We start from the raw sequence: 23,208 nt of genomic DNA on the forward strand, positions 1-23,208 counted from the left end.
TTTACTTAGAGAGTGTGCAATTAGGGGCTATGGGTCAGAGGGAGAGGAAGAAAGAGAGGAGGGAATCTAAAGCAGACTTTGCAATGAACACAGAGCCTGACTCAGGGCTCAATCTCATGATCCTGAGATCATGAGTTGGACACTTAACCGACTGAGCCACCCAGGTGCCCTGACAATTTTTTATTGTTATCCTCATTTTACAGATGTGACAAAGAAGTTGTAATTCCCTAAAGATTATATAGACAGAAGTTGGTAGAGCCACATAAAAGAAGCAAGGGAGCATAACACAAAAGAATGTGCTCCTCAGGGTTAAAAAACTTCATTAGAATCTGCCTCCACCAAGTTACTGGCTATGCACGTTGGTGTCTCAATCATACCCAAGTTAGTTGCTGTTTCCCCCTCTTTAAAGTGGGTAATATACTATGAACATGGTCAAGGAGTTATGGGAGTTAAGATGGACAGTAGTGCCTGCTGCACAAAAAAGTTTCAATATACAGTAGCTAATATTACCTATTATTGACCCAAACTTACTGTTAAAAATCAGTTCTTTCTCAGGGCTCTTTTGTGCATCCCAGAACAGATCATTGCCATGGTTTTGCTGATGACTGAACTCTTAGACCCCTGTTCTATTAAAAATATGTGTTAGGAGTCACTGTGGTGTCCTTCGAGTGGACAGCTCGTGGGAGGAGGTGGTGGATGGGGAGGCTAGCTAGGATGAACTCACTTTGTGAAATCTGTCTGTAGGAGAGTTCCTGAAGAGGCTGGAAGAAAAGAAAGCTCTGATAAACCAACTTTCCAGGGAAAAGAGCAACTTCACTTGTCAAATAGAAGCACCGAAAGGGCAACTGGAAGAGGAATCCAAAGTAATGCATCCATTATTTCTCACCAGTAGCTTGACTGTGTGTTTAAAAACAAACAAACAAACAAACAAATCATGCCTGATGGATGAGGCTCGATATCTCCTCCTATAAAAGAGAGGAAAATGCCCCAGAAGTTATGGGGGAAAAAAACATGGTGGACCTTGTATGTGCCAGGAAGGAACTTCATCACGGAAGGACTTTACTCAGTGATGCAAATTGCTTGTCTAGTTTGTCAAACTTTTTTTTTTTTTTTTAAGATTTTATTTATTTACTTATTTGACAGAGATAGTGAGAGAGAGACAGAGAGAGAAAGAGAAAGAGGGAGAGAGGGGCGCACACGAGCAAGGGTAGTAGCGGAGGAAGAGGGAGAAGCAGGCTCTTCATGGAGCAACGAGCCCAATATCGTGACCTGAGCCGAAGGCAGATGGTTAACTGCTGAACCACCCAGGCACCCCGTTTGTCAGATTTAGACACAGCAAGCAAACTGTGTATTTCCATTTTGCATTATTAAGTGAACAGGAAGTCAGCAAGGCTCTTTATGGATCTTTGATTCTGAATTGCACCAAGAAGTAGAATTAAAAAGAAGACCAGAATGAAACAAATGGGACTGGCTTAGTTCAAATTTAAGTTGTCAATAACCTATACATATCGGTCATATCTTCCCAAGAGGATATATAATGTTTCTAGCAGGTGACGTCAGTGAAAGTGGCCCTTTAAGGTGAAAATGGAGTGACTGAGGTGAGAGAGAAGTTCTCTGAGCTCTGATATTTCAAGCTAATACCTGGTTCATCTTGAAGGCACCTTGCTACTGACACCCCATAGCACCTCACTTGTACATAATCTCCCTGCAAAGGCATCTCTTCTGAGGTACAGCTCATGAGACTGTAGATGTCTGTTCTCAGATATTTTATTTTATTCCCTCTATTCTCCTTATTTTCTACATTATATATGCATTTTTAAATGAATCCCATGGTTTGTGCATCAGACATTCTGCCAGATATGTCTCTCATGTTATCTCAATCATCATATAAGTCCTAGGAAAAAGGAAGAATTCTATCTTTTTACATGAAGAAACCAAGGCTCTGAGAAGAAAAATAACATGTCCAAGGTCATACAGTAAGTAGTAGAGTGTGAAGGAATTGTTGCTGGTCGTGAGATGACTTAATTTAGATTTTAGAAGATCTCTCTGGCTGACTTCCCAGTGGCTTCCAGCTGGCCTCAGAGGCCCCTCTGCTTAGCCTCCAGCCTCCTCCTGCGACCTTACGTCATACGTCTGCTTGCCTCATTTCCTCCCCTCCGGCTGCCCAGACCTCCTCTGGGCCTCTTATCCACGTCACCATTACTCCGCCAGAGGACTTTCATAGCTGCTATTTCTACTATGTACAAGCCCTTCCCTTCCCCAAGGCCCTTGGGCAATGATGTGAAGGAGTCAAACATCCTGTATTGTCATTCTGTTTTAGTTCCTTACTGCTGTCAGCATTAAAAAATTTTTTAATTTGTTTATATGTTCATTTTGTGTATCCTCTCACCCCTTTATGGCTCCTGAGGGCAAAGACTTTATCTTCATCTCACTTACTTCTATAAACACTAATGCCTTGAACAGGTGCTCAATGAATATATAAGAGGGGTAGGGTCACAATTTAAAGCCAAATTTATTGGCTTTCAAAGCCTGCGTCCTTCTCAGGGTCACTGTGTATTGTTACTCCTCTTTCAAAGCTGCCCAAGGGTGTCTGGCTGAGGCTGCTGTTAACTAAGCCTTGTGCTCTCAGAGCTGCATCCACGGATTGAGAAGGTGCTTTTTTCTAATTTGCAGTAAGGACCTGTGAGGGCTCGGCCCAGACTCCAGTAGACTAGGTTCTTGCCACTAGACTAAGTTATCTTTTGGGAATGATGGCTCTAGGATAACCACACCACAGGTAAATGACAGAAATGTTCACCAAACTCAGCTCTGCTGTCTAAAAACCACAGTAGCTGCTACGGTACCACAGGTGACTGTGTGAATTTAAGTTTATTTAAAACAAAACTAAAATTCAGTGACCACACATTGTACTAAGGCACATACTGAGTGTTCAAAAGCTATATGTGGCTATGGTTACCATATTGGATGGTCCATATATAAAATCTTTTCTTTTTTTAAAATAAGGATTGATTGATTGATCGAATGATTGATTGATTTGAAAAGAGAGAGTGCGCAAACATGAGCAGGAGGGGCAAAGGGAAAGGAAGAGAGACTCTCCAGCACACCCCATGCTGAGCAGGGAGCTTGACATGGAGCTCCATCTCACGGCCCTGAGATCATGACCTGAGCCAAAACCAAGAGCTGGACAGTTAACCGACTGTGGCACCCAGGTGCCCCTAAAATATTTTCATCTATAGAAAGTTCTATCAGATAGTGCTGTTCTAAAGTGATCAGAGATAGTGTTCAGAGATTTACATGTGAAATAAAAGATTTTTTCATCAATGAATGAAAAGCTGGACCAAGTCTCAGTGATGCTTTTTTAGTCCAAATAAGATCTCAATCTTAGATAGTGCTAACCATAAATCTTCCTGTCTAAATGATAGGGAATGTTTTTGCTACCTTTGTATTCCCCACTATTTCCAGAACCTGCCAGTTGCTGAAGCCCAGATAGTCAGGCAGACATTTCCCTAAATAGAACACTGTTCCCTGTTGTAACAGCAGCAATTAGATACTAGATCCTCTCTCGTCCCAAATTCTTTCCTGGGTATTATCTTACTAGGTTCAGGTTCAGCTTGAATTTGTGGCAGGTTGTTATTAACCTTATCTAAAAAAAAAAAGATGTCACCTCCAAGTGCTTCGTTGTTAATGGTAGCGATGCCCTTTTTTAATGTGTGTTGCGTCTGTTAAGTCACAGAGCGCCCTGGCCCAGGCCCTGCAGTCAGCCAAGCATGACCGTGACCTTCTTCAAGAGCAGAATGAGGAAGAACAAGAGGCCAAGGCTGAGCTGCTCCAGGTTCTCTCCAAAGGCAACAGTGAAATGGTGCAGTGGAGAGTGAAGTATGCAGGTGACATAGGCCAGAGGACTGAGGACTTGGAGGATGCCAAGTGAGTGGGGCAAGGCAGACCTGAATGCAGAGGGAGTTATACAGCAAAGGATGAGGAGAGTGACCTTGACTTAAAGGCCTCATGTAGACATTGAATTAATCGCCACCAAGTGTGTGAATAAGCCCAAGACCAAAGCTGAAGCAGCCCACTGCTGGCAAGGAGCACATGCTCTGGTGGGGCTAAAAAATAACAATTATAATAGAGTAATAAAGACTAGAAAGAGGTCCTGGTGAAAGAAAGGAGGCCCTTTCTAGAGCACGTCTTCGTAGAAGACGTGACTTGGAGCTAGGGTCTGAAAATGCGCTAGCCCTCAGAATCCTGTACTTCATTTGGAACATCAGAATAGTCGAGTCCAAGTGTGTACACGACATTAAAGTCTCTGGTCTACAACTTGGAGACTACAAAGTGCTCTGTGAAGATGGACAGAAATGGCTCAAAACATATCAGGATCTGTCATCACACCTTAAGAGCTGCAAGTTTCTTTGAAAAGAAGTCACCCTCAGACCACCTCTCAGGTTAGAATATCAGTTTTATAGCCAGCACTCCATAAAGGCTTTAGAAGTCCTTCTCAGGAACTACAGGATCTTGGGGCCTAGATGAATCAAGACCTGGTACCGGGATGTAGAACTGAAGCATGTTGTTCAAAGGTCAAAGGGCTGTGTCAGTTTGAGAGGAAGTGTCAAGCCAACCCCAGATTTCTAGTCATTAAAGCTTTACTCAAAAGAACATGTCCCTGGTTTGGCAGCTTAGCAAAACTGCAGGGCAGATCAATCCCGTTCTCTTTAGTTTCAACCAAAACTATTGTTTTTCCGTTCTTCACCTAAATCTTTGAGAGACATGGCTGTGCATTTGCTCAGTAGTCACTGGGTCCTGTCCCTGGAGGGGTACCAAGTGATCCGTCTCTGAAGCTGCAGTAACTTGAAAAGGGCTTTGGGATGACGGATACTAAGAATACCTGCGGTAGACGTTTGAAAAATGCTGGGCCACAGAAAAGTGGGGCTTTGAACTGAAATGGCTCCTCATATTGAAAATAGGGCACTTGCTTCTAAAGTAAGATTCTTTTCCCCCACTATGATGGAAGAATGCGGGTGAAGGTGCCACCAGTCACAGTGTTTGCAGGTTTCTTTGGGAGGGGTAGGAAGGGGGGAAAGCATCTAGACTGCTTACGACCACATGGATTTGTTGAGCTAACAGACTGTTGTTCTACAGCACATGACAGCTAAAGAGAAATAATGGACAACATGGTACTATCTGAATACCTCTTCTGCTTTCAACTTATTATTTTTTTTTTGAGGGAGAGAAAGAGAACTCGTGCGTGAGAGTTGTGGGTTAAGAGGGCATGGGCAGAGGGAGAGAGAGAATCCTAAGCAGGCTGCACACCCAGCACAGAACCCTGCAGGGGACTTCATCTCCCCACCTTGAGATCATGACCTGAGTCGAAATCAAGAGTTGATTTAACTGACAGAACCACCCAGGTGCCCCAAAACTTAATTGAATATCAAATAAATAAAATGTTGTCTATATTGTATTTTCTTTGTGATTCATCCCAGGGAGGCAGAACTACCAAAAAAAAAAAAATCTAGGATTCTATATATATATATTTTAATTGGCTTCACAGGATGACTTAGTCTAGCTGAATCAAACTCACCTGAGACCCAGCGGAGTGTTTCTGAATTCCACATTCCCCAAGAATAGGGAGTTGGTTTCTTAATCTTCCACATCTTGCACATTCTTTTACTGAGTAAGAACTTATGGTTGGCAAATGAGGAACAAATGGTAGTTGGTGTGGAAATGTAGAAAGCATTATCACTGAAGTGAGGGTGACCAACTTGTCCATTTTGCCTAATGGAGTTGTGAGCTTGCTGATTTTAGCATGGATGGCCCCACGTCCTGGTAACCCCTCAGTCCCTCCCCATATGTGGTCACCCAAAGAAAAATCTCTATTTTCTGGTACCAATTGAGTATTTCTAAGGTAGTTAATATATAATTTATATTATCTAAACATATATACATATTATATATATATATATATATGTAATTATTTTATAAGGCCCCTATTTGAGGTGGAGTAAAGCATCAGAATCTCCTTTGGCTCCAGCTTTATTGTGATGTAATTGACATTTGTATATACAAATTGACATTGACATGCTGGGACCAAGTAGGGCTCCAAACTCCTACGTACCTTTAAATATGTTTAGGAAATTGAAAGGGGAGGTGAACCATGAGAGACTATGGACTCTGAAAAACAATCTGAGGGGTTTGTAGGGGCGGGGGGTGGGAGGTTGGGGGAACCAGGTGGTGGGTATTAGAGAGGGCACGGATTGCATGGAGCACTGGGTGTGGTGCAAAAATAATGAATACTGTTATGCTGAAAATAAATAAAAAATAAATTAAAAAAATATGTTTAGGTTATACAATGTGATGATTTGATATGGGTACATATGGCAAAGTCTTTACCACAATGTAGTTAGTCAATAGATCCCCTACCCTATGTAGTTACAATTTGTTGTCGCTATGGTGAGACCGTTAAAGCTCTACTCTCACAGCAACTTTCAAATGTAAAGACAGGATTATTAACTGTAGTCACTAGGCAGTATCTCTTGTTGGGACTCCTGGGTGGCTCAGTCAGTTTAAGGGTCAGAGTTTTGGCTTTGGCTCAGGTCATGATCTCAGGGACCTGGGATTGGGAATCTGTGCTCCGTGGGGAGTCTGCAGGAGATTTTCTCTCCTCTCCCTCTGCCCCTCCCCACCTTGCATGCACACCCTCTCTCTCAAATAAATCTCTCTCTTTCTTTCTTTCTTTCTTTCTTTCTTTCTTTCTCTCTTTCTCTCTCTCTCTCTTTCCTTCCTTCCTTCCTTCCTTCCTTCCTTCCTTCCTTCCTTCCTTCTTTCTTTCTTCTGAGAGAGAGACAGAGACAGCACAAGCAGAAGGAGAGGGAGAAGCAGACTCCCCTCTGAGCCAGGAGCCCAATATGGGGCCTGATCCTAGGACCCCAAGATCATGACCTGAGCTGAAGGCAGACACTTAACCATATGAGCCACCCAGCACCCCTCAAATAAATAAATCTTTAAAAAAAAAATTCTCTTAACATTTAAGAAAAACGAAGCGAAGTTGAGAAGTTACTACAGTTAGAAAGCCAGCGAGTAAGTAGTTGTTAGAGCGCAGATCCCTCCTGGATGCTGAGCACAGATTAGTTTTTGTAGGATTCCCCCCCAAAAGGGGGCTTTATGACCACTTTGGTCTGATGGGCTACCTGTGTGGCACATGTTCATTCCTGAGGCCATTTTTCTCTTTAATAATAGTAGATCAGAAAGAGCTTTGGTACACACACTACCTTTCATCTAAGAAATGTAAAGAATGGGTAAGAACGGGGCTGCCAGCCTCCCTGCAGGAGATGCGAGCAAGAGGACACATTGCATCCATCAGAAAGCCTCAGGGCACTGCGCTGTGCGGATGGCGGAGGAGGCACTTTAATAAACCACTCCATCTCAGAGGATGCGGGAGGGCCAACAGCAGGGGCTAGAATCCCCCCCTGAGAGCTGTGGGATCTGTGAAGTGAGCATAACAATGGGACGGATTTGAGTATGTAAATTTGAGAAGAGCCACTGAGGTGGAGAAGGAATTCAGAGGAAAGACAGAACTTTGGCATGTTTAGGAGCCACACGGTAAGAGAGAGAGAGAATGAGCAGGAGAGAACCAAAGAGTGTTCCTAGAAAACAATGTAGCAGGGAGATCTTTAAAGACCAGATGTGCCTAAGAACTTGTAACAGCCGCTTACTGTTGGTGGGCCGTTCCTTACAATCTTCTGCTTTCTCCCACTTCTTCCTGAAGTCATTGATAAAGTCTGGATTGCTGACAGAAGGTTTAGGGTTAAGCAAATACTTATAGGTTTAGGGATCCCGAGTTCCAAGACCAGGTTGGCAAAGGCTAGGGGAAGATAAAGCACACCTGGACATCTGGGTTCTCTAGGCACACAGTGGTCATTTGGAGATGTGAGCTGCTCTTGCTTTGGTACCTCTCAGCTGACCTCAGGGTCTCCCTGCTGTGTACCCAAGCGCTGCTGTAATCCAGGACACACTGGGGGAGGATTCTGAGGGTTATAGCTTCACTTGCCTTTTGCTTGGGGTCTCCCCTTCTCAGGAAGAAGCTGGCCATGGGGTTGCAGAAGGCTGCTGAAGCCATGGGGGTAGCAAATGCCAGAAATGCCTCCCTGGAGAGGGCCAGGCACCAACTGCCGCTCGAGCTTGGGGACACCCTGTCCGACCTTGGGAAAGCCCGCTCCTCAGCAGCCATGCTGGACCAGAAGTGGCAGCACTTGGACAAGTGCCTGGATGGCTGGAAGCAGAAGCAGGAGGAGTCACAGGCCATGCTAGGGGCCCTCTCAGAAGGAGGCCCGGGCCCTCAGCACTGAGCTCCTCAAGCTCAGGCATGCCTATGAGGAGAGCACTGTGAGCCAAGAGATCCTCCAGAGGGTGAACAAGAATCTCCAAGGTACTCTGAGCAGGGCTTGGAGCCAGAGCAGGAGCAGGGAGGTGTTGGGGAGCCCTCAGAATTGTCATGGTCCCACTCAGGTTTTAGCTTTTCCATTTTTAATATTTTTTTTTTAACTAGGGTTATTATTTATTAAATTCTAAAAATAAGACTACTCTCCTACCTTAGCCTCAGGTTCACTTCGTCAAGAAAGCCACTATGAAGAATTTCTTTATCATCCATAGCCTGACCAAGATTTCCCATGCATAAATGCATGCATGTATTATTCAAGTTGTGCAGTATTCTACACCTCGTATTTTTTCGTTTATCAAAATAATTTCTAATTTGACAAATATTTCTGTGGACTATGCAATGTGTCGGGCTCTGTTGCATACACAACCATTCCTTATTTAATTCTCAGAACAGTCTTTTGAGTTGGTTTGTCTGTGAAATACAGATTGTATTAAGTCCTATAAGATCAAGAACTTGTCCAAATGCACAGTCAGTCCAAAGCAGGTGTGAGATCTGAGCCCAGGCAGCTTGACTCTAGCCTATGCACACTTAATCCCGGGCTCTACCACTGCCCACGTGCTTCGTGATTCTCTTTTCAAGTCTGTCCCCGGAGGTCTGCCACGTGATTGCTGATAGTTGCAGAGTGTTGTATTATAAGGATGAGCAACACTTATTGAACTAGACCTCGTTCAGCTTAGATACAATTTCTCGCAGCTACAAATAATCCTCTACAATATGCTCCAGACATATACCTGTGGATATGGGCTAATGTTTCAGAAGGGGTAGCTTCCTAGAAATGAAACTGCTGGGCTAAAGGAATGAATTGCTAAATTAGGAGATGCTGCTGCCAACCTACACCAGCACCATGAGTGATGGGCCTGAAAACCCTGAGATGCCCCGGAGAAAGCTCATTGCTCTTGGAGGCAGGAGTGAATCTTGCTTCTCTGTTGGCCTACATAGTCCATGCTCAGTGAGACTGAGCACGTGATAGGGGCTGGAATAGTGGTCAGAGAACTTCAGCTGCATCTGAACTGCCCAGAGGGCTGGTGCAAATGGTGGGTTGGGCCCCCCTTCAGAATTTCTGATTCACTGGGTCTAGGGTGGGGTCTCAGAATTTGTATTTCTAATAAGTTGCCCCCGAGGTCAGTGCTGCTGGCCTGGAGACCACACTTGGGCTGGGTGGAGGCTTGGGCAGAAGTCTTTTTCAAAAGCTCTCCAAGTGATTCTGAGGTATGGTCAGAATGGAGAACCATGGCCCTGAGTTTTCTTTGGAAACCTCTCTTCTGAAGAGGACTTATAAAAGAAGCCTTCATTACATAAGAATTGTCATCTAAAGAGTCTGGTGTTGTAACTTTTCAAAACTCTATCACAGCCGGGGATCTTGGAACCAGAGGAGCAGGCAAGCTCTTGAGTTCCTTCCAGTACCTCTGGGCGGTGGGTAATTTCCAGAGCTACTTGGCCCTACTCCACTCCTCTCAGTGACTAGATGCTTCCTTCCTGAAGAGGTAGAAATGACAGTAACAATGTTGAATGGTGGAGGTTTTGTCACTTCTGGATGCCTTATTCTGCCTACGACTCCTGTTCATGAGAGGCTAGCCACAAACGCTCAAGCGTTTGACCTCCTTTGGATACTCTGGTCAGTCTGCACTCACACATCAGCTTCTGGCAGGCAATGACCCAGCTTATGCTTCAAGTTCCCATCCTGGTGACGGTGGACGGAGTGGCAGCCACGGGTCTCAACAGCTAGGCACTTACACCAGAAGTATAGGGATTCCCAGTCTGTGTCTCAGAGCAGCAGCCTGCGGAATCTGACATGGCTCTGACAAGCAGGCCTGCCGTGGAAATTTGTATAGGTTGTTCACTGCACGGTACTCTGAGAAGCACCGTCCTCTCCGGTTGTAGCAGGCAACTTTCCGGTGGGTGGCAAGAGACTATACTGAAGAAAAAGTGACTTTTTCAAATTCCAACAAGGGTCGCATAGGTGCCATGGGTGACCTTACCATCAAGTCTCCAAGGATGGCATGACCACGGTCCTAGAGGTACAGTCCACTGTACCTGATATCATGGGTCAGATATCACTGGTTCCTTCCACGAACTTTGCTGTTCTTCCTTCTCCAGAAGAGATGTCTAATCTGACAAATCAGGTGAGAAGGAAAGAGGAACCTAAATGAAATGGGAAAGGCCAAGAAGCAGGTTGAGCAAGAGAAGACTCCAGGCAGCGCTGGAAGAAGCAGAGGTATTACCTCCGGGGATCAAAGGTTTTTGTCATTGTGACAAAGCAAAGTAATAGCAGCAGCAGCAGCAGCAGCAAAAGCACACTCCTACAAGTGTTAACTCTGTGCTGGGGACTAGGCCCAGGGCTCGAGACACCTTACCTTGGCAAACTATTGTCCCATTTCACAGATGAAGACACTGAGGACCAGAGGGCAGGGTGAGCAATACTGGATACAAATCTACCAAGTGTAATGAAAAATAGGAACCGCAACTACCTTCTTTATTGATTTATCCCCTGTCCCTAGACCCTCACTGTTCAAAACTGAGCCCACGGATCAGCTGCTTGGAGCTGCCTTGCCCTGGAGTTTGTAAGAAATTCAGACTCTCAGCCTTCTCCCCAGCTCTGCTGAGTCAGAATCTGCATCTTAACCTGATCCTTTAGTGGCTCATATTTACACTAACGGCCGAGAAGCACTTGCCTAGAACATGGGCTGGTGTGTATTAGAGGTTCAACAAATATCTGGTGACTGTTAAATGAATGATTGTCCTTTCATGATATTGAATGATATCCGTTGAATGAATATCAAAACACTTCCCCCCCCCAAAAATTTAGTTTTAAAAGTGAGATTCAAAATGATATTCTTAAACGTTTGTCCTGAAAGCTTATCTTTGTACAGATTGTTTGGCAGGATCATTTTGAGTGTTAGGGATTAAAAGTTCAGGAACAATCTCTGACCTTATCCCTGGGTATGTGCTAAGGATTGAACAAGCCACCGAGACTTTTTGCCAAAGAGGGTGAACTAAAAGGAGTCATCTGTCACGGTCACTAAGCAGTTAACACATCCTGCAAAGCCTCTTTTCTCAGAGCTGAGTTTTATCTTCTTGACCCTCCCTTAGACTAAGCATCCATCTGGTACTTAAAACGCAGCCTCCACCACTCACCTTCCAACTGAGAAGATGATTTTTTTTTTTAAAGATTTATTTATTTGTTTGAAAGAAAGAGATAGCAAGAAAGAGCATAAGCAGGGGGAGAGGGAAAAGCAGACTCCCCAATGAGCATGGAGCCCAATGTGGGACTTGATCTCAGGACCCCAAGATCATGACCTGAACTGAAGGTGGACACATAACTGACTGAGCTACCCAGGAGCTCCAAGAAAATTATTTTTAATTGGCAAAACAGTCCCTTTTAAACAGAGCCTTTGGAAGGTATGATCATGGAAAATTAGACTTCAAAGGTCTGCTCCACGCCAAACAATGTCCATTAAGTTCATGTTATCACTGCATTTCTGTAAGAGACCTGACAGACAGAAGATGTATCCACAGTACCCTGCATATAGAGCTGTCAAGTGGATGGCTTTTTTTTTTTTTTTAAAGATTTTATTTATTTGACAGAGAGAGATCCTAAATAGGCAGAGGGGCAAGCGGGGGTCGGGGTGGGGGGGAGGAGGAAGCAGGCTCCCCACCTAGCAGAGAGCCCTATGCGGGACTAGATCCCAGGACCCTGAGACCAGGACCTGAGCTGAAGGCAGAGGCTTAACCCACTGAGCCACCCAGGCAGCCCAAGTGGATGGCTTTTGACACAGCTCTTGCCTTTTTATGCATAATTGTTTTCCTGAGGTCTTTACATTTTACATAGAATCCTTTCAGTTGGTAGTGTCACCTAACCAGGCTAGTCCTTGTAAAGTGAGCTTTGTTTCATTTTCTTTTTCCCTTTGGTCCTCAGGCCATTCTGGCTAGGTACTTTCTGAAGCCACCACCCTAACCTAAAGAAGTAATTTTCATGGTAGAAATTTCAAGCACTATGATGAGCCAGTGAGAGATATGATTGGCCGGTGGGAGGGGTGCAATTTGAGTCCCATGTAACACAGAGACGGTTCACTTACTGAAGGGACTGGCACGTCACAGGCCAGAGTAAGGCCATAGCGCTCATACCACTTACCACCACTAGATGGCATTATATTCTATTTGCATTTTCTCAAGTTTTGTCTTTTACAGCATCCATAAATACTTCATCAACTTGGACAAGTATTTGTAAAATTGGGTTATTTGTTTTCCTGGGTGAGCCTTTATGAGAAACTTTATCATATTAGTTTTGAAGCCACAAAACTCAAATTATCCCAGGTCACCTCCAAAGATTGTTTCTCTGTGAATTCTAGAGGGTGAGAGGTGACAGTTTCCCCTGAAGGAAGGGCACCATTTCCTTGCAGGAAATTGCTCTCCAAGCATTGGTTTTTGATTTATTTTCTTTTATATTGAAGGTAGTGTTGAGGGAACAGCAAGCAGCAAGGCCTTAAGACATATTAAAATTAGTAACATCTTTCTTATTTTTATCTTGAAGTTGCTACTCAGTTTTACTTTTTACTTTTGTTTGTATGTGGTAACCACCCCAGAAAAGGCTACAAAAATTACTCCTGCCTCAGGACTATCTTCCAGGTGATAAGCAGATTGTTGTCACACCTTAAGTTCTTTATAAACATCTTCCTCAGTATTTTCCAAATATTTTGTTTGTTTCTACTTCTATATAAATTGTGTCTTTGGAACAGGCTTTAAAGATTTAATCAAAGGTACACTTTTAAACTTGAATCACCTTTATAACATCCCTGGCAGTAATTGCCTTGCCTATGTTTAAATACTCAAAGGGACGGGAGATTTCCCTAGCTGTCAAAGCAATCCATTTGAAGTAGTATTAATAATTATGGTGATGATGGCTCACACCGAGTGTTATGTGTCAAGTACATCCTAAATTCCTTTATTGTTCTTCCTTTGACAATATTTGGATACTCGCCTGTTTCCTGCTCTCTGAATGCTTTCAACTTTTTTGCTATTCCTCCATGATGTCCAGAATTAAATGGAAGATTCCAAAGTCGGAGTTACCACTATCCTTGCTCTAGCTTTGATCCACTTATTGATTCATCCTGAAGTTGAACTATATTAAGCGAAGCCAAGAGTAATAAATTAAAAAGTTTAAATATAGTCACAGACGAGATTGAAATTTTCTATTTTAAAAAATGCTTTAGAATTCTAGTTCCTGAGCTATAGCAGAGAGCCCCAGGAATGTCAAAGCTGTAAGTGACATGACAAACAAAAGCAGTCACTTGTCTCTCATCCTGTTCCAATCTTCGGGGACCTGATTTGAACTTAGAGCTCTCCCAGCAACTCTAAAGAGAGCTACGATAGTGACATACATTTTGAGGGGGAAAAATTTTTTTGTGTCCAAAAAGTAGACTTAACTTGGTACTTTTTAAATTTATGTCTTTCAGGGAGCTCTGGAACGTAATGAAAGCAAGATTCTTCGCTTCCAGCTTGAACTCTTGGAAGCTAAAGCGGAACTTGAAAGAAAGCTTTCAGAGAAAAACGAAGAAATAGAAAATTTTAGGTATCTGCGATTATTCTGATGAGCAACATTTGCATATTCCAGAATCCTTGACTGACTAGAACATGCTGTGTTTGGAAGCCTTTTTGGCCTCTGTTTGAACATTTCCAAAGAAACCGAGACAGTTTAACCCTACACCAGCACCTTTCTAGTGAGCTCACCACTATGAGTATGAAGGCACACCTTTATGCAATTATTGCATTATTGCCTGTTTTTATGATTTTCTTATATTCGAGCAGCTTCTGTTCTCCTAGAGACTCCAGATAACACACCCAAAGAAGTATAATCACATGCAAAAGGACTGGGGGCATTGCCCAGTCTCTTTCTCAGGCATTCGAGAAGCTGACGGATAATGCGGAAGGGTGGAGGAAAGGAACCAAAAAATGTGATGTGGTGCATTAAAATTAATGTCAGATCAGAGTGAAGTTTTCACAGAGCCCCTCCCCTGTGTGTACCTGTAGCCGTTTGCGTGGAGAAGGGCAGAAGCCAGGAGCTAAGCCGCTTACTGAATCCCTGGTGGAGAGGCTGAGTCTTAATAGTCAGGAAACTGAATTAGACAGGACTCACGGGTGGCAGGAGCTTTTCTTAGCTTCCTTATAACAAGCTGATGACTTTAGACATTCTACTTCTTAGCGTCTCAGTGAAGTGAGGGGATAAAAGCAGCCCCATACATGTCACAGAAGGTGGTGAGGAAGATCAGTGAGCTGATGTCGGCAAAGCACTTCACACTGTATAGATCAAAGCACAATTATAAACACATGGAATTCACTATGATTATATTATTTATCCGATCTGTTCCATTAAGTCTATGCCATATGTCAGCAAGGAAAATCATCTGAGTCGGAGTTTTGAGTGGCAAGTTGCTTTCAATGTGTTTGTTAAACAATTAAAAAAATTGTTAATATATTCACTAGAACTGGCTTCTTTCCTATAGCCCAAATTCAGACAAAACTCCCATGGGTGTCATTTTTTTAATGAGGCCATCAAGCCACATTTGGCCCTCTGTGTGCTTTGAGTTACCCTTGCTCTCACTCACTAGCATTTTTCCCTCTCGAGGACTAACTGTAGGGATGAATTCTGGTCGACTTAAGAGGCTCTGAGTCAGTGTCTAAAAGAATTTTTTTTGATGAAGGGCAAAACATCGGGCCTTGATATTTGCCCTGCTTCCTTCCGTGAGGAACAAAAACGAACATTTCTTTGTGCAGTTAAAAAAACTCATTTCAGGTAACGTCAAGCCTGCACCTATTAATAAACCAAGCTGAGAAAAAATGAATCCTCCGAGAGTCTGCGTCTTGTCAGGTACATCGGAATGTCTTAGAGCCGTTCACCAATTATGATAATCTTACTGCAAAGGAAGTGGAGATCCAAACAGCCAGGGCTGGAAGAAGAAAGAGCGAACCCTAGCTTGAAGCCTTGAGGGGCCTGAAAAAGGAAGGGGCGGGCTGGAGGGTGGGGCGAGCTCGTCAGGAGTTTTAGTTAATGATTCATAATCACTATAATAGGTACATCCGGAAAGGAGAGATGAGCCTCTCTTACAGAATATCACAGAGGCCCTGGCAGACGTTTGTACAGAAGGGCTCCTCCGTGCAAGTGCGGGTTGTATCTGGATGCTTTGGTTTGAATCTGATGCTTTCATGGGACTTCAGGGCAGGGAGGCCAACGGGTCCCAAGGAAGTGAAAAGAGTGGCAGGGGTAGAGGGGGAAGCCCAGGCAAAGCAGAGCCTTCCAGCAATCAAGGATAAGCCAAGTAATGTTCTAGAACTCGAGGAGAGTATTGCCTGGGCCTGCTGAGGTTCTAGGTCTTCGGTCCACATCAGCCTTGGGAAAGGCCACAGAAACTGGAGACCCGTGGAAGGGACCAGAGAAAGCAGCAGAGACCCAGTCGAGGGCAGGGACCTGATCGCGCTGCAAGCGGCCTGATGCATTCAACTCTTCTGCTATCTTTGGGTGAGGACTAATCCTGAGGGAGCTGGAGTCCTGTTGGTGGGGAAAAGTAGAAGCAGCTGGTGTGTGTGTCATACGTTCCACTTGTTAAACACATATTTGAGCACTTCACGTTGGCCAGACACTGTGTCTGCTATTCTTGCTGGGACTTCCTAAACTTTTATGGATTCAGTAGGGCTTTCTTTTAAAAAAAAAAAAAAAAAAAAAAAGGGGGCACCTGGGTGGCTCGGTGGGTTAAAGCCTCTGCTTTCAGCTCAGGTCATGAACCCAGGGTTCTGGGTTCGAGCCCCGCATCGGGCTCTCTGCTCGGCAGGGAGCCTGCTTCCCCTCCTCTCTCTCTCTGCCTGCCTCTCTGCCTACTTGTGATCTCTGTCAAATAAATAAATAAAATCTTAAAAAAAAAAAAAGATTTCTACAAAGGCTCTGATTAATATAGCTGGAGGTAGGGAGGTGATGACACTGTTGCTGATGGGAGGAGAGGAGGCGTGTTGGTGGCTGGCTTTGGTCACCCCCATCCTAGATACAGGAACGATGGCTGCTAGCAGGAAGGCTAGCAAGTGGCTGTAACTGTGACCCAAGTCAGGTTCTAATAGAAGACTCAGAACTGGGTTGAAAACAAGTGGGTCAGGTGTGTCTTGAATTTTCAGAGACCACTGAATGTCTCCCTCCTCCAGCTCAGGACAGGGAAATGCTGGGATGTGCGAGGGCCCAGGGTGCACCTGCCTTGTCTTCAGCTCTCTCCAGACACACACAGAGACGTGCTGGGAAGCTTTTGGGAATGAGGCACTGAAATTCCTTACTCTGTCAAAATGCATTAGCTTGCTTTGGTTTGATCACCTATAGAAAGGTTGAACAAAAACTTCTGTATGGGATCAGATAGGGTAGGGGAGTGGAAAATTCTCTTTACCCTCTTTGGGTCTCTGGCTGGTCCTAAGAATTAAACTGACTGAAGACAGAGTAGCAGGAGAAAAGTATACACATGTTATTGAATTTTTACGTGCACAGGAGGCGCCTTCACAAGAGGGAAAAGACCTGGAGACATGACCAGAGCAGGAAGACATAGAAACCATGAACTTGTGAAGTATTGACAAGGCATGGGGATTTGGGCCAGGGGTAGCAAATGCTGAAGAATTAGCAAGGTTTGTTTATATAGCCTTCTTGGCCCTAAATTCCCCCTTTGGTGGTAAGGACGAGTCCCTTCCTTCTGTACAGGGGAAGGGTATCCTTCACATGCGAGATTTATGTACTGCATTCAGCACAGAAGGGCAGAAGTATTTAGAGCGATCTTCCTGGTTTTGTTGTTTTCTTGAACTCCTTGAGCTTAAGAAATTTAATATGCCATGGTGCCACAGTTTGGGCTAGCAACCCCCAAGCAGCATCAGTAGTAAATATTTGTGGCTTGCACAGGCCATAGGGTCTCTATCTCTACTCAACCTTGCAGCTGTAGCTTGAAAGCAACTATAGACAACAGGAAATCAAATGGGCATGGCTGGATTTGGCCCATAGCTTCTCGTTTGCCCACCCCTGGCCTCTAGCCTTGCAGGATCTGCTAATGCTCTATCATGTTTTCTCTCCCTTTGGTCTGTTCTTCAGAACTCAGTGATGTCAAACTTCACACGCAGTCTTAATTTATAAGCACCATCAAACTTAATTTCGTTTACTGTCTGAGTTTCTGCCAGAAGAATATGTTTAAGTCTTTTCTCGTTTCTAAGTAAAATATTTTAGCATGTCTTAAAAAACAGGATCTCAAACACAGACATGGTATTTAGTCAGGAAAATATCTGTTAATCATTTTAAAGCTAAATCCTATATATTAGAGTTAAGGAAAGTCTTACAGTTCTCTGATATACATGAATAATATTGCAAGAGAAAAAAACTGACCTATTGAATTGACTGACCATTTAAAACCGTTAAGATCTTAAAGTTGGGGTTTTTTTTTGTAATTCTAAGGGTTTTTTTTTTTTCAAGATTTGAGTTTTTTTTTTTTTAATTCTAAAATTTAAAAAATATACAATGTTGTCTTAGTTTCGGGTATACAATACAGTGACTCAATAGATCTGTACAGTACTCAGTGTTCGTCACAGTAAGTACACTCTTAATCCCCTTCACCTATTCCACCCAGCCCCCACCCAGCTCCTGTTTGGTAACCATTAGTTTGTTCTCTATGTTATGAGTCTCTTTCTCAATTTGTCTCTTTTTTTCTTTGTTCATTTGTTTTGTTGCTTGAATTCCACATATGAGTGAGATCATATGGTATTTGTCTTTCTCTGACTGACTTATTTCACGTAGCACGATACCATCTAGATCCATCCATTATACCCTATAGATTGATACGGGAGTCCATTCTTTTTTATGGCTGAGTAATATTACACACACACACATCTTCTTTATCCATTTATCTATTGGTGGACACTTGGGCTGCTTCCATAACTTGGCTATTGTAAATAATGCTTCAGTAAACATGAGGGTGCATATATCTTTTCAAATTAGGGGTTTTGTTTTCTTTGGGTAAATAGCCAGTAGTGGAATTACTGGATCATAGGGTAATTGTATTTTTAATTTTTTAAGGAACTGTTCTCCACAATGGCTGCACCAGTTTGCATTCCCACCAACAGTGTATGGCGGTTCCTTTTTCTCCACATTCTCACCTAACATTTATTATTTCTTGTGTTTTTCATTTTAGCCATTCTGACAGGTGTGAGGTGAAATCTTATTATGATTTTGATCTGCACTTCCCAGATGATGAGTGAAGTTGAGCATCTGTTTATGTATCTCTTGGCCATCTGCATGTCTTCTTCGGAGAAATGTCTGTTCATGTCTTCTGCCCATTGTTCAGTTGGATTATTTGGGGGTTTTGGTGTTGAGTTATGTAAGTTCTTCAGATATTTTGGATACTAACCCTTTATTGGCATGGCATTCACAAAGGTCCCTTCAGTGGGTGGTCTTTTAGTTTTGTTGATGGCTTCCTTTCCTGTGTAAAATCTTTTATTTTCAGATACTCCCAATAGTTGATTTTTGCTTTTGTTTCCCTTGTCTGAAGGGATTTGTATCCTATGACTTTACTGAATTAATTTATCAGCTGTAGTAAATTTTAGGTTGAGTCTTTAGGGTTTTCTATATGTAATATCATCTGTAGATAGTGAGTTTTACTTCTTTACCACTATGGATGCTGATATGGATGCCTTTCTTTTGTTGTCTGATTGCTGAGGTAAGGACTCCCTACTCTAGTACTGTGTTGAATAAAACTGATGAGAATGGACATCTTTCTCTTGTTCCTGATCTTAGGAGAAAAGCTCTAAGTGTCTCACCATTGTGTATAATGTTAGTTGTGGGTTTTTCATATATGGTCTTTATTATGCTCAGGTATGCTCCCCATAAACCCACTTTGTTGAAACTTTTTTTTCATGAATGGATGTTCTTTGTCAAATGCTTTTTCTCCATCAGTTGAAAAGATCTATGGTTTTTATCCTTTTTCTTGATGTTGATGTGATGTATCACATTGATTGATTTACAAATATTGAACCACTCTTGCATCCCAGGAATAACTCCCACTTAATCATGATGAATGATTTTTTTCAATGTGCAGTATAGTTGGATTTGGCTTGCTGATATTTTGTTGAGGATATTCGCATCTATGTTCATTAGAGATACTGGTCAATAGTTCTTTGTTTTTGTAGTGTCTTTATCTAGTCTTGGTGTCATATTGCCAGCCTCATAGAATAAATTTGAAAGTTTCCCTGACTATTCTATTTTCTGGAATAGTTTGATAAGATTAAATATTGATTCTTCTTTAAGTGTTTGGTGGAATTCACGTGTGAAGCCATCTGGTCCTGGACTTTTGTTTGTTGGGAGTTTTTTGATTACTGATTCAATTTCAATGCTGAAAATTTGTCTGTTCATATTTTCTATTTCTAAAAAAGAATTTTTTTCCTATTTCCTGAATTGGTTTGGGGAGGTTATATAAATTCCTAGAAAGGAATTTATCTGTTTCTTCTAGGTTATCTAGTTTAGTGGCATATCAATATTCATAATATTCTCTTACAATCCTTTGTATTTCTTTGGTGTTGATTATTATTTTTCTTTTGTTTCTGATTTTGTTTATTTGAGTCCTCTCTCTCTCTTTATGATGAGTCTGGGTAAAAATTTATCATTTTGTTGATCTTTTCAAGGAACTAGCTCCTAGTTTCATTGATCTATTGTTTTTAATTTCTATTTTGTTTGTTTCTGCTCTACTCTTTATTATTTCCTTCCTTCTACTGGTTTGAGGTATTGCTTGTTCTTTTTCTTGATCCTTTAGGTGTAGGGGTAGGTTGTTTGAGATTTTTCTTGCTTTTTGAGATAGTCCCATATTGCTATAAACTTCCTTCTTAGAATAGCTTCTGCTGCATCCCAAAGATTTTGGGATGTTTGTGTTTTCATTTTCATTTGTCTCCATGTCTCCATTTTTTTTTATTTCTTCTTTGATTTCTTGGTCGACCCATTCATTATTTGGTAGTATGTTATTTAGCCTCCATGCATTTGTTTTCTCTCCAGATTTTTTCTTCTGATTGATTTCTAGTTTTATAACATTGTGGTCACACAAGATGCATGCTAGGACTTCAATCTTTTGAATTCATTGAGATTTGTTTGTGGTTTAATATGTGATCTTTTCTGGAGAATGTTCCGTGTATAACTGAAAAGAATGTGTATTTTGCTGTTTGGGGATGGAATATTCTGAATATATCTGTTAAGTCCATCTGGTCCTGTGTATCATTCAAAGTCACTGCTTCCTTGTTGATTTTCTGTTTGGATGATCTATCCTTTGCTGTAAGTTGGGTGCTAAAGTCCCCTACAATTACTGTATTACTATCAATTACTTCCTTCATGTTTGTTATTAGCTACTTTATGTATTTGGGTACTCCCATGTTGGGTATGTACATATTTACAACTATTATATCTTCTTTTCGGATTGTTCGCTTTATGATTATACAGTGTCTTCCTTTGTCTCTTTGCTTTAAAGTCTATTTTGTCTAAATATAAGTATTTCTACCCTAACTTCCATTTGCATGGTAAATGCTATTCTCCCTCTATTTATTTTTTATTACAAAGTTTTATATAGAAAGTAGTTTAGCTGTTTTCGCTCTCAATTTTGGCAAATATTTATAATTTCAGTAACTAAAGATTGTCAGTGCTCTCTTTCCTTCCCTAGGATAACTGCCCCCACTAAGTCTTGAGGAAGTCAGCTCTTGCTCAGTGGTGGATCAGGATAGTGGTGTGTTGATGGGGGCTCCCTTCTCTCTTGTGTGGGAGGCTGCATTTGCCTCTGCTGTCTAAGACCCTGACCTCAGAGCTAAACTGTTGCAGGGCTCCCAGAGTCCCAGAAGCTGGCCTCTGCTCAGATGGGAAGGCAGAGGGGTTGCCCCTCTCTTGTTTCCTCTCCCTAGGTACCCTGAAATGTCTCAGCCCACCTCCTGCCCTGCCCCACCATCCACTGTGCCCTAGAGACCAATCCATCCATGGGTCTCTGGGGAAGCTGCCCCTGCTTTCTCCTGGGGGATCAGCCTTTCCACTTCTCTGCAGGTAGCTGCCAGGGTCTCTGTCAGGTGAGAAACTCAGCTCATTGCCTGAAGCCCCTTCTCCACCAACAGCAGAACCTGGAGTCCTGGTTAAAGATGGTGTAGATCGCCGGGTTAAGCAAGCTGTTGCAGTAGTTTGGCAGTAGCCAATCCAGAAAAGGAACTTGTAGAGCAGGTCCGCACCTGGCATGCCTTGGGGCAGATGCCCTGCAGGCTGTAGCTGAAGGGGAGCCAGCAGAGCAGCAGCACACCCATCACCACAGTGTGAAGGTAAAGTACTCCTGTGCACCTGGGCCACTGAGCCTCAGAACATGCTGCTGTGGTGCTGTGCACCTGGCACCCTGGCAGCACAGAGAAAACAGGGAGTGTGAGCTGGCATCTGACAGGCACCTGCCAGAGTGCAGACCTCCAGCAGCCAGCACTCCCAAGTTGACTCTGGCCAGACCCTGGCATATGGGTGGCCGTCATCCCCACCCACATCAGGCTGCTGTCCTCTGGCTCTTCTTACAGTTGCATAGCCCCTGTTGCTGCATCCAGCCCTTTTTCTGTAGTCCTGCAGGCACCTTTGTGGCCTAGGGTACATACATGCTAAGCATGTGCATGCGCAGCTTGGCCCTATAGCAGATGCTGGCCTAGACCCATCCCATGGTGAGGCCGGGTGGAAAATGAAGCTGTTGCAGCAGGGCTGAATGTATTCTTGTCCTTGTTGAGACTGCATTATGGGTGGGTGGGGTTGTCAAGCTAGCAGTAGAGCCGGAGAAATGGTAGGAAGATGGCAGCTAAGATGAGCCACATGACCACATCCATCCCTTCACCTTTAATCTGCAGGCATCTTTAGGTCTGAAAGGAGTCTCTTGTAGGTGGCATATAGAGGGGTCCTGCTCTTTTTTCCAGTCTGTCACCTTATGTCTTTTGATTTGACCATTTAGTCCATTTACATTCAAAGTAATTATTGATAGGTATATACTGATCACCATTTTGTTACTTGTTTTATGGTGTTTTTGTAGTTCTATTCTTTTCTTCTCTTGACCTTTTCTCTCATGGTTTGCTGGATTTCTTTAGTGATATATACTGAATCCTTTTTCTTTATTTTTTGCATATCTATGACTGGTTTTTGATTTATGGTTACTATCATGTTTATATATAACATGCATATGGCAATCTAGATTAAGTTTATCGTCCCTTAAATTTGAACCCATTCTTTATTCCTCTCCCCTCCATGTTTTAGGTATATGGTGTCATACCTTACACCCTTTTATTTTGTGAGTCCTTTAACTGATTTTTATCGATACACTTAATTTTACTGCTTTTGTGCTTCCTAATTTTCTCATTCCTACTTAGTCTTTCCACTCAAAAAGTCTCTAACATTTCTTGTAGGGCTGCTATAATTGTCAAGAGTTCCTGTAACTTTAGTTTGGGAAACTATTTATCCCTCCTTCTATTCTGAATGGTAGCATTGCCGGATTGAGTAGTCTTGGTTGTAGGTTTTTTTCTTCCAGCACTTTGAGTCTATCATGCCACTCTCTTTTGGCCCGCAAAGTTTCTGCTAAAAAAGCAACTGATAGGCTTATGGGGTTTCCCTTGTATGTAACTATTTTCTTTCTTGTTTTTAAAGTTCTCTCATTATCACTACTTTTGCCGTTTTAATTGTGTGTTTTGGTGTAGATCTCCTTGGATTGATTTTCTTGGAGACTTTCATTGCCTCCTAGATCTGG

At 42.8% G+C, this 23,208-nt stretch overlaps 1 protein-coding gene across 1 annotated transcript in view; it reads left to right on the top strand.

The window, feature by feature from the left end:
• Positions 1 to 23,208, top strand: part of MYH15 (myosin heavy chain 15) — a 156,056-nt gene that overhangs the window by 98,415 nt on the left and 34,433 nt on the right. Inside the window, 8 exon segments of the mRNA XM_032344388.1 lie at positions 745 to 863; positions 3,728 to 3,924; positions 8,066 to 8,303; positions 8,305 to 8,416; positions 10,526 to 10,553; positions 10,555 to 10,617; positions 10,619 to 10,643; positions 13,882 to 13,997. Of these exon segments, the coding sequence (XP_032200279.1) occupies positions 745 to 863; positions 3,728 to 3,924; positions 8,066 to 8,303; positions 8,305 to 8,416; positions 10,526 to 10,553; positions 10,555 to 10,617; positions 10,619 to 10,643; positions 13,882 to 13,997 (898 nt within the window).

Source organism: Mustela erminea, chromosome 1, assembly GCF_009829155.1.
Source record: "Mustela erminea isolate mMusErm1 chromosome 1, mMusErm1.Pri, whole genome shotgun sequence".
Lineage (NCBI taxonomy): Eukaryota > Metazoa > Chordata > Mammalia > Carnivora > Mustelidae > Mustela > Mustela erminea.